The following is a 12,713-nucleotide window of genomic DNA, read 5'->3' as shown; positions in this document are numbered from 1 at the left end:
TAAAATAATAAATTATCTCTGTGCTCCTCATCTTATCAGGTTCTCACATTCTTTCACTGGCTAGTCTCCATGTTAATAGATGAGCCATTATACCCTTTGGGAGGAGAGAAGATAGAAAAATTAAATACAGTAAAATGCTCCTCACAGTTTGGTCTGATCTCTGCTGACTTCTGGTGAATTCGATAGGGAACATGGCGAGAATCTATTTCAGTGCAATGTGTGTTGGATGCACTCTACTGGGGATTGCATCAGTAGCCACCATAGTTGGGTTGTGGACAGTTCAGATTCTTCCTTCAACTGAACCTCCTAATGAGCCATGGAATGAGTACCGTCTTCCAGACACTCTGGTTCCAGACTCCTACAACATCTCTCTCTGGCCTCGACTCCAGCCAAACATTGATGGTCTTTTTGTCTTCACTGGAAAGTCCATTGTGGTCTTCAGATGTGTGAAGGAGACAGATCTCATCCTCATTCACTCCAATAAGCTGAACCTGACCTCAACAGATGGATATCTAGCAAGACTGTTGGGACTTGGTACCACAGTGGTGCCCGCAATACAGAAAACCTGGATGCAGGAGACAACTCAGTTCCTTGTCATAGAGTTGAAGGGCAAACTGAAACCTGGGGACTTTTATGCACTTTACACAGAGTTTGTAGGGGAGCTTGCAGATGACCTGGCGGGTTTTTACAGGAGTGAATACGATGAGAACGGAGTAAAAAAGTAAGTCCAATCATCATTTTTTAAAGCAACAAACTCATATCTGCAATTAAACGAGGCAGGTACATAGTAAACTCTCAGGTGGCAGATGGGAAATGAAGCTATCAAGAGCATCAAGTCCACTGCAATGAGCAGGTCACATGTTTGTTTGATGAATCCCTCAATAGCTTTATGTCAGTTTGACCTTTGTACCATTAAAAGAGGATAATAACTAACTGGATCTCTAAAGCTGTTTTTATGTGTACTTGGGCATTACATAACATACATAAGGATATCTCAGTCAGGCATGATTAAATAATCATGTGCTTTAACATGTTCGTTGCTCACTGAAATGGCATTCTAAAAACCCTACTCTTGTTGTATATTTTCTATCTACCTTTGGTGTAAATGTTGGGGACACTGTCCTTATCTTAATGTGATATAATAGAGTTATTTTCTCCAGGATAGTTGCCACCAGCCAGATGCATCCCACACATGCTCGCAAAACTTTCCCATGTTTCGATGAGCCTGCAATGAGAGCGGTTTTCAACATCACTCTTATTCATGACATGGGAACCGTTGCCCTGTCCAATGGAATGGAAACTGGTCAGTTCTCTTAACACACACTTAATGTTAACTATTGTAATGTCAATGAGAGCAATGAACAAGGCCAGAACAGGATCACTTGTCTACTGTAGTAGTCTGTACTGAAAATCAAATATGTGCGCTTCACAGCATGATGGTAGTTACAACATAGCAGTAGTTTTAAAAATGTGTAAGCAATTTGATCAATATATGACATAGATTTAATTGAGATTGAGCTGAATCCATGCATTTCAACTAACCTTGTGTTTTTCAATGTAGAGAAAGTGGACACCATTCTTGAGGGCCAAGCTGTTACGGTGACAACATTTGAATCCACAAAGAAAATGTCCTCCTATCTATTAGCACTGGTTGTCAGTGACTACACAAATGTTACATCAGCGGAACAGACTTTGGTACGGAAATCATATTTAACACATTTTTACAGCTGGAATGATCAATAAAAGTTTCAGATGTGCTGTACAGCTGTTTTACAAGATAAAAATCTCACATTTATTGGCCACAAAATGTGCCTTAAAGCATATTTGCTTTAGTGCATTTACTTAATTATGTTTACTCTGAATAGATACGGATATGGGCCCGTAAGAAAGCCATTGAGGATGGCCATGGTGATTATGCCTTGAGTATAACTGGACCAATACTCATGTTCTTTGAAAAATATTATAATGTACCATATCCACTCTCTAAATCAGGTATGTTTAAATGTCTAAATCATCTCATAAGGTTCATCTTTGGAAAGGAACTGCTGTCCATTTCTGTTAGATCCAAATATACTTGAAAAAACTGATTATTTAGTGTGACTGCTAACAAGTAAGAAAAAACCTTATTCCTTAGATTAAACTCACCTGTACAATGTTGGTTAGGCTGAGAAACAGATCAGGGATGTTTCATCCATCTTCAAAATTTGGTGCAACCCACTCCAAGATTTGTTTTAACCAGAAATGCATTTGATATTGGTGCTTAATTTAAAATCTCCATCTTGAAGACCAGATTGCTCTGCCTGATTTTTACTTTGGGGCAATGGAGAACTGGGGGCTTGTGACATACAGAGAGACAAACCTTCTGTATGATTCAGTCATCTCTTCCAATGCAAACAAGGAGAGAACAGCTACCATTATAGCCCATGAACTGGCACACATGGTAGTCATTTTTTAAAATCTTGATATATCAGTATCTTTCACATTCTTACTATTGTATGTTATCATATGGTGTAATGGCTTGTTTATGCTCTTATTTGGTCAGTGGTTTGGCAACCTTGTGACTCTGAGGTGGTGGAATGAAGTTTGGCTGAATGAAGGTTTTGCCTCTTATGTATCATATCTTGGTGCAGACTTTGCTGAACCATCTTGGAATGTGGTGAGTTTTTACAGACTAATAAAGCTGTCAAACAAATGATAACATGCAATGGTCCAAATTAACTTACAGCCACAACTGTCAAAATGAGAACATTGCAGACCATAAATATATATTGCCACACTTGGAATTGTATTTTGTATTATTTCATTGTGGAGGGGGGGGGGTGATAAATTTGCATATATATAAATATATACACACACATTTAGTTTCCTCTTCAATATTTGCTGCAAACAGGTCTGTTTACATGCTCAACTATATGCTAATAACTATCAAAAATATGCTTGTTCTAAAAATTCAAGATAAAATAACACAAGAAAACCATGTTTGTCGGTTTTTGCATGAAAACAGTTAATATTTTAGAAGCCGCCATACTGTCGGAAAAGGTAAAAATATAGATGTACCGGTATACCATTTACAACCTTACCCTGATAAAAGAAAACTGTTTAATGTGTTTACGTGACCAAACATTGTCGGGCTATTAGGTATAATCAATGTGACTGTGAGATCGTGAGCATATCTACAGGTCTCACGTCGTGTCTCGTCATCAAATCTCAAAAGACCTGTTGGGATTTTGCTCTTCAGTCCTTATATTTACATATTGTTTGCTTGTGTCTTCATGTGGACATCTCACATTTCAATAAAAAATGCTTTTTTGCTTCTTAGATAAACTGTTGTTGGTAACCATCCCTCTGAGGTAATTTTGAGTACGCTCAACTCGCAGCAGTCATACTTCAGCTGACCATTTTTCACGTTGCTTACATCACAAAAGGTTTTGATATAAAAGCCATGCCGTCAATTTGCAGGCGAACCAACATTTCCTATGGGTTGTTAAAAACGTTTTTTTTTTTTTTATGTTGCTAACAAGTTTCTAGAAAAGAACTACAAATACTATTAGCATTTGACTAGACTGTACATGCCTGATGAAGTGGAAGACTCTTTTAGGCCATTTAACAACTTGTTGGCAACATTGTGTTTATAAAAAAATAAATAAAATAGGCTTTAAAATTCACTTTTGGGACATGACTGTGTGTAATTTCTTTTGTAGAACAAAACGTCCAAGTATCTTGAAGTATTTAGCACAGACCTTATTTTACTGCCATTATAAAACCCCACAGGAAAATTCTGAGAGCCAATGGCTCAAGAATGATAATTCTCTGCTGGGTTTTTGGAATACAACCCAAACAGCTTGTCACGAGTAGTTGCTATGATGAGAGGTAGGATCTATTTGCAGGCTTTTAATAAAAATTATGACAGTGAAACAAACAAACAGGAACTCAAAACAACAACAAACAAAAACTAACAAAAGAATACAAAAACTAAGGGGTATTTATATAAACAAAAGCTAATGATGAAATTGAAAACAGGTGAGAACAATCAGAAGCAGACGGGAGTGATGAGAGCACTGCATGATGGGTAATGTAGTCCGGTGGAAACACTTTAAAATAAGAGTCCTTTGAAACACGAGGAAGACAGACTGTGACACAGCTCTATTATTTTAGACATTATCTTTTTCAATCATGAGATTTGTAAGATTAATAAAAAAAAACTTTATTTTTAATTGTACTTAATTATAAACAAAATCTCTTAAAACGTCCTCATATTTTCATTTTGTTTGCTTGTGTCACCACGTGGACATATCGAATTTTGATAAAAACGCTCTTTTTGCTTTTTAGATAAACTGTTGTTGGTAACCGTCCTTCCAGTGAGGTACAAGTTTGAGAATGTGAGCAACTTGCAACGGTCACTATTCATTTGACAGTTTATCACGTTGCTTACATCACAAAGGGTTTTGAAATAAAAGAACATAATTATTTTAGACCTTGTTTTTTTCTTTTTTTTAAATCAGAATCAGAATCAGAATGAGCTTTATTGCCAAGTATGCTTACACATACAAGGAATTTGTCTTGGTGACAGGAGCTTCCAGTACACAACAATACAAAAACAGCAACAAGACTTTTAAAAAATAATTAAAATTGAATAAATAATAGATAAATATTGAAAAGAAAAAAGTATATATAGAATACACAATAGACAATATATATATATATATATATATATATATATATATATATATATATATATATATATATATATATACATATATATATATACATACATACATACATATACACATATATGTTTATATATATATATATATATATATATATATATATATATATATATATATACACATACATACATATACATACATATACACACACACATACACATATGTAGTACAAATCTAAATACAAATCGGTTATGTACAGTGCAAGGGAATGTAATGGCAGAAGAGGTAGGATGTGTTGGATAATACAAAAAGACTAAGCTATGTATTGCATATTAATTATTGCTCAAAGGGGCAGTTTTAACTGTTCATGAGATGGATAGCCTGGGGGAAAAAACTGTTCCTGTGCCTGACGGTTCTGGTGCTCAGAGCTCTGAAGCGTCGGCCAGAAGGCAACAGTTCAAAAAGGTAATGGGCAGGGTGAGTGCGGTCCAGAGTGATTTTTCCAGCCTTTTTCCTCACTCTGGAAGTGTATAGTTCTTGAAGGGGGGTCAATAATCATGAGAGTTGTCATATTCATCAGAAAAATTGGTACTTTGTAAGTGAAATTACATAAAAGTTCTACATTAATTTGAGTAATATGTCAGCCTGATTAAAGTGTCAAAAATCTAAACACTGAAAGCTTGTAGGCCCTAATATTATTAAGGAATTTAACTTGTTATTTAATCTCTGATATTTATTGTTACCTCTTTTCCTTTTTACACACAGGCTATATGTGCACACATATAGACATATAGCATTTCATCTTTTCTCTTCTTTTCTTTCTCTTATCACTCTCTCAGAAAGACCTGATTATCCTCAAAGATGTACACCGTGTTTTTTCTGTGGATGCTCTGGCTTCCTCTCATCCCCTGTCTTCTAAAGAGGAAGACATTATGAAGCCAGAGCAGATCAGTGAGCAGTTTGATGCAGTCTCTTATAGCAAGGTGCAAAGACATTTCATAACCTTGACTTTGGTCAATTCTTTTGTGGACTAATTCGGTTCTAAAATGGCTGACAAACTCAGTGTTATGCTCTCTTTTTATTTATCTGTAGGGGGCGTCAGTGCTGAGAATGCTCTCAGACTTCCTCACTGAACCTGTGTTTGTCCAAGGGCTAAATGTGAGTCATTTAATTTACAGTTTAGTTAAAACACATCGGATATTTCTGTGTATTGTTCCTCATTTTCTTGCTCTATATTTTCTGTTTCCTCATTTCAAGCTCTATATTTTCTGTTTCCCTCCTCTAAAAGACATATCTAGACATGTTTGCCTATCAAAACACAGTAGGTGAAGATCTGTGGAAGCACCTTCAAACCGTGAGTTGCATCAAAAATAAAAACATACTCTGTTCTCTTAATAAATCCAAATGATGATTGAACTAACATTTAAATATTTCATTAAAGAGTTATTAAATCTCACTACTCAGGCCTTACTCATTTACGTTTGTCAATGCTGTCATCTAGTGGATGAGTGTGACCACATTGAATATAATTACTCTAAATTTACGCCATTAGGCTGTTGATAAGACTGGAACAGTTCTTCCCTTAAGTGTCAAAGAAATAATGGACCGTTGGGTTCTTCAAATGGGCTTCCCAGTGGTCATTGTCAACACTACAACTGGCCAGGTCTCCCAGAAGCACTTCCTTCTGGATCCTGACTCCATAGTGGAGCGACCATCTCCATTCAAGTAAGCATAAAGTCTTCTCCAGATCTACCTGAGAAGATATTATTGTTGTTGTGGTCAGTTCAGTTTAGTGTTCCCTCTTTCTGATCCTTGTAGTTATGAATGGATTGTGCCCATCAACTGGATGAAGGCAGAAGTGGAGCAGTCACGATTTTGGCTCCTGGAAAGAAATGGTATTTGTGAATCCCCCCAAAACATGATATTTTTGTCCTAAGAGCTTCTAATAAATGTTGTATTTCTTTTTATCCTGTCATTTGGTCTTAAAGCCCCTTGACAATCTTGGCATTGTACAGACTCAAGAGGGAGCAAAAAAACAAAACAAAAACAAAAAAACAGCAATTGTGAAATTTAGCAATTTCACACACACACACACACACACACACACACACACACACATATATAAGGGTTGTAATTCTTTCAATACGCAGCTTTTCACATTGAAATGAAGACGACTGGAAATGAGTGGGTGTTGGTAAATCTGAACATCACAGGATATTACAGAGTGAATTATGACACTGACAACTGGGAGCATCTACTGAATCAGTTGACTGAGAACCACAAGGTAAAGACACAGAAACATATAAGCTACTGAAATCACAGTAACTCGGTTCTGATGAATGAAATTGCCCATGTTTATCTCTTTCTTTCTTTTTTTCTTTTTTTCTTTTTACAGGTCATCCCAGTCATCAACAGGGCTCAAATTGTGGATGATGCTTTTAACCTTGCAAGGTAGAAATGTGTAAAATACTATATTTTACAACAGAACATGCCTTTATCCCATGCACCTAAATATATATGATATTATATTATATTTATATTAAACTAATATTTATTCATGCACAATCATTGATTTAAAGAAATGCATAAAGTACCATATTTTTAAATATAGAACATGCTTTTGTCCCACTAATCAAAATATATATTATATTATATGATATTATATTATATTATATTGTTTTAGATGGTTTTAAATTATATTATATAATATTATACATATTTATTTATGCATGATCATTGAAATTAAATTATTTGCATACTGAATCTAAAAATAGTTGTTCTTTTTCAAGGGCAAAGATGATTCCTGTCACTTTAGCACTCAGCACTACAAAATACTTATTTCAAGAAAGAGAATATATGCCATGGCAGTCTGCTCTTGACAATCTGGATTATTTCTACCTGATGTTTACACAAACTGATGTCAATGGACTTTTACAGGTCCGTTCTTAACAATGATTTACTAAAATATTGAATATACATTAAATGTATGTACTGTGTGTGTGTGTGTGTGTGTATATATATATATATATATATATATATATATATATATATATATATATATATATATATATATATATATATGCACACACACACACACACTGGTTGGCAAAAGTTTTTTTGCTGTTTCGGAAGGAAATTGGTACTTTAATTCACCAAAGTGGCATTCAACTGATCACAAACTATAGTCAGGGCATTACTGATGTAAAAAAACAGCACCATCACTATTTGAAAAAAGTCATTTTTGATCAAATCTAGACAGGCCCCATTTCCAGCAGCCATCACTCTAACACCTTATCCTTGAGTAATCATGCTAAATTTCTAATTTGGTTCTAGAAAAGAACCATTATATCAAACAATGCTGAAAGCTATTTGGTTCGTTAAATGAAGCTTAACATTGTCTTTGTGTTCGTTTTTGAGTTGCCACAGTATGCAATAGACTGGCATGTCTTAAGGTCAATATTAGGTCAAAAATGGCAAAAAAAGAAACAGCTTTCTCTAGAAACTCATCAGTCAATCATTGCTTTGAGGAATGAAGGCTAAAACTGAAGTTTTCATACAAAGGTGTACACTACAGTCTTCAAAGACAAAGGACATCTGGCTCTAACAAGGACAGAAAGAGATGTGGAAGGCCAGATGCCTCACATGTCCTCAGCTGACAGCTTCATTGAATTCTACCCGCTCAACACCAGTTTCATGTACAACAGTAAAGAGAAGACTCAGGGGTGCAATCCTTATGGGAAGAATTGCAAAAAAAAAAAGCCACTTTTGAAACAGAAAAACAAAAAGAAAAGGTTAGAGTGGGCAAAGAAACACAGACATTGGACAACAGATAATTGGAAAAGAGTTTTATGGATCTTAACACCATTGAACTTTTGTGGGATCAGCTAGACTGTAAGGTGCGACAAGACAGCCACATCTATGGCAAGTGCTACAGGAAGTGTGGGTGAAATGTCAACTGAGTATCTGGACAAACTGACAGCTAGAATGCCAAGGATCTGCAAAGCTGTCATTGCTGCACATGGAGGATTTTTTGATGAGAACACTTTGAAGTAGTTTAAGAAGTTCTGAACATTTTTTTCACATTTTAATAGTAATATTTCATGTTATTAATGTCTTGACTATACACTGTTATCAGCTGAATTTCTTTCCATAAGGGCAAAATCTGTACATTATTCCAAACTTTTGGCTACCAGTGTGTGTGTGTGTGTGTGTGTGTGTGTGTGTGTGTGTGTGTGTATATATATATATATAATGGTTTTTTTTTTTTTTTGTAGAACTACCTCAAGAAGCAAGTGACCCCCCTTTTTGCATATTTCAAGAACATTACAGAGGATTGGTCACATGTACCCTTTGGACATACAGAGCAGTATGTAAACTTTACTGTATTTCTGAATGTAACTGATGATGAAAGTTTCATGTCAGCATTTTGTTTCATTAGAACAACAGTTGGATGATTATGTTTATTGGGTAAAAAGTTATAAATATTTTACACTGTTTACATTATTATTTCATGTAGATACAATCAGGTAAATGCAATTAGAGTTGCATGCAGCACTGGTGTAGATGGCTGTCAAAGTCTCACCTCAAGCTGGTTCAGACAGTGGATGGACCAACCAAACCACAACCCGTGAGTTTACACACTTTGCTTTACAGGAAGACCAAAATACGGAGAGTGCCCTAAAGTAATCTAAATTTAGAAGGAACAAACTTTTAAATAATCAAACTAGACAAACTCTTAAGTGATTTTCAATCTAGCCTTGAATGTTTGTCATAGATCTAATTTATGTCTCTGTTTGAAAGGATTCACCCCAACTTGAGGTCTACAGTGTATTGCAGTGCTATTGCTGCAGGTGGCCCTGATGAGTGGGATTTTGGCTGGCAAATGTTTAAGGATGCCACCATTGCTATAGAAGCTGATAAACTCATGTCATCCCTGTCTTGTACAAAAGATCACAATCTTTTAGAAAGGTTTGTATTAAAGATTTCATTCAGTGTGACCATAAATAAGTTTTTTTTTTTTTTTTTTTTTTATTTAAGGTATTTTAGGAAGATCATTGTACAAATTAATTTACAAAAATGGTTTCCTCCCTCCATTTTCATAACTCTAGGTACCTTGAATATACGCTTGATGCATCAAAGATCCGTAAACAGGATGCTACATCTGTTATTGTGTATATTGCCAGCAACCCAAATGGTCAGACACTAGCTTGGGAATTTGTCAGAAAGAACTGGGAGTACATGTTCACAGAGTGAGCACAAACATTCATATACAATATATATATATATATATGTATTGCAGAACTTTTCATGGTAATTAATGAACTGGAGTAAACTGTAAAGGAATACAGTATGACCAACAAACATGATAAACAGGATGAACCTTCTTTCTGTAGCTTCTTCCTGTAGCTTGACTGGTAGATAATGGCATTTGAAATGCAAAGGTCATCTGTTTTATTCCCAAGGAATGCACATTCTGATCAAATGTACACATTAACTGCACTGTAAATTGCTTTGGATAGAAGCATCTGTCAAATGCACATGTAAAATAAATGATTTCTCTCCCTAGGTATGGTGTTGGGTCCTTTAACTTTGCCAACCTTATAAGTGGCATAACCAAAACATTTTCAACAGAATCAGAACTTGAGCAGGTTTGTATGGAATTAACATACTGTATTTGTTCATCTGTTTAGTTAAAGGGATAGTTCACCCAAAAATGTTCTCATTATTTACTCACCCCCATGCCATCCCAGATGTGTATGTCTTTCTGTCTTCTACAAAACACAGACAAAGATTTTTAGAAGAATATCTCAGCTCTGTTGGTCCTCACAATGCAAGTGAATGGTGAACAGGACTTTGAAGTTCCAAAAAGCACATAAAGACAGCATAAAAGTAAACTATAAGACTCCAGTGTTTAAATCTATGTCTTCTGAAATGATATAATAGATGTGGGTAAGAAACACATCAATCCATTTTTAATGAAAATGTAAACTTCCACATTCTGGTGTGGAAGTGACTTTCACATTCACATTGAGCCACCTACTGGTTGGGTCTGGTCAAAGGTGGAGGTTGATGGTAAAAAGGACTTAAATATTGATCTGTTTCTCACCATGACCTATCATATCGCTTCTGAAGACATGGATTTAACCATTGGAGTTATATGGATTACTTTTATGCTGCCTTTATGTCCTTTTTGGAGCTTCTGAATTCTGGTCACCATTCACTTGCATTGTGATGACCAACAGAGCTGCAACATTCTTCTAAAAATATTAATTTGTGTTCTGCAGAAGAAAGAAAGTCATACACATCTGGGATGGCATGAGGGTGAATAAATGTTGAGAGAATTTTAGTTTTTGGGTGAACTATTCCTTTAATGCAATAGCATGATAAATGGGTTAATTGATCACCTTTCCTAAATGGTTAGCTCCAAACTGATGTTGCTCAGAGGAAGTAAACACAATTCATTCAGTACTTGGACACTATATCAAATTGTAACACATGACATGTCTAATTCATTTCTGTTTCCACATCTCTTAATCTGTGTAAAGCTTCTGCAGTTTAAGAGTGACAATGCAGAGATTGGATTTGGCCCGGGGGCAGCAGCTCTGGAACAGGCCATTGAGAAGACAAAAGCCAATATAAAATGGGTGGCTGAAAACCTGAGAGAAATTAAAGACTGGCTTATGGCTGAAACAGCTTAAACACAATGGACTCTCTACAACTGACATTATTAAAAAAAAATGTAATGAAATAATGAAAAAACTAGTTTAATTATTTAGTAAATAATTAATATTGTTTATAAGTTTTTGGATGTTTGTTAAATTGTAATTTGCTCTGTATTGATATAGATGTTTGTTTGTATTAAAAAAAAAATGGCTTACCATATCAACACTTTTAAATGCTCATTTCTATGAAGAGGCCCCTCTTTGTAGAGCTCAAACTCTCTTTGTCAACTTGTAATAGCCAACTTGCTTATAACTTGCTAATATGTCATACACTTGACAAATTTGCCAAAGTTGAAAGTAAAATTGTGATTGGTTTGCCTACATGACCATTATCCGGCTCAACTTATTTCAATCTGAGTTCAGAGTCCTTTGCATGACATGAAATCTGAAGTTTTTATAGACACGAGACAAACAAGTTCTACCCAGATTCTCTGATAGGTTATGAAGGTGGGACAAAGCTGAATAAAAGATATTTGAGCCTGAGCTTCCAGTCTTCTGCATATGAACAGTGCTCAATTTTTCTTACAGTACAATGGTCAGATTTTCTATTCTTCTTGTCCTTGTACTTCCAACAGTGACTAAGATTGCTACATTAACAAATTCATTGCTTCATAATGTGTATGTTTCAATTTCAAGCAGTGTAGCAGTTCCTCCACCTAATTTGTCAAAAATGAGCTTTAAATAAATGTAAAAGCATGACTTGTGTTGGACTAAAACCTTTTTATGTTATGTTGAAGTAGCTTTTGTAAGACATCATACAAATGCAGTATCTTTGCTGAATCCTGTGTAACAGTAAATTGAAAGTAAAAGTCCTACAATATCTTTCAAGTACTTAAAAAATCTTTGAACCATTTTTAACGTTTGTGTCACAGACAATAATTCCTGCTCCTCAATCAGAAATGATACCAAACTATAATTGTATATTATAAATTCTATACTGTGTGTGTGTGTGTATATATATATATATATATATATACAGTTGTGCTCAAAAGTTTGCATACCCTGGCAGAAATTGTGAAATTTTTAAATGAATTGTCTTTTATTTAAGGATAGTGATCATATGAAGCCATTTATTATCACATAGTTGTTGGGCTCCTTTTTAAATCATAATGGTAACAGAAATCACCCAAATGGCTCTGATCAAAAGTTTACATACCCTTGAATGTTTGGCCTTGTTACAGACACACAAGGTGACACACACAGGTTTAAATGGCAATTAAAGGTTAATTTCCCACACCTGTGTCTTTTTAAATTGCAATTAGTGTCTGTGTATAAATAGTCAATGAATTTGTTAGCTCTCACGTGGATGCACTGAGCAGGCTAG

The 12,713-nt window shown here is 35.1% G+C and overlaps 1 protein-coding gene across 1 annotated transcript; it reads left to right on the top strand.

The window, feature by feature from the left end:
* The first annotated feature begins 130 nt into the window (after positions 1-130).
* LOC127437684 (aminopeptidase N-like) lies at positions 131-12,094 on the top strand. The gene is made up of 20 exons (XM_051692752.1): positions 131-721; positions 1,161-1,303; positions 1,562-1,695; positions 1,866-1,992; positions 2,286-2,440; positions 2,543-2,656; positions 5,507-5,650; positions 5,760-5,825; positions 5,956-6,021; positions 6,220-6,392; positions 6,486-6,562; positions 6,818-6,951; positions 7,063-7,118; positions 7,457-7,604; positions 8,942-9,033; positions 9,184-9,294; positions 9,468-9,635; positions 9,776-9,916; positions 10,234-10,315; positions 11,213-12,094. Exons 1-20 carry the CDS (start codon positions 192-194, stop codon positions 11,363-11,365), a joined length of 2,814 nt encoding a protein of 937 aa, XP_051548712.1. The 5' UTR covers positions 131-191; the 3' UTR covers positions 11,366-12,094.
* The last annotated feature ends 619 nt before the right edge of the window (positions 12,095-12,713 follow it).

This window comes from Myxocyprinus asiaticus, chromosome 48, assembly GCF_019703515.2.
Source record: "Myxocyprinus asiaticus isolate MX2 ecotype Aquarium Trade chromosome 48, UBuf_Myxa_2, whole genome shotgun sequence".
Classification (NCBI taxonomy): domain Eukaryota; kingdom Metazoa; phylum Chordata; class Actinopteri; order Cypriniformes; family Catostomidae; genus Myxocyprinus; species Myxocyprinus asiaticus.
Note: the sequence above shows the minus strand (reverse complement) of the source record. Positions and strands in the feature narration are given on the sequence as shown.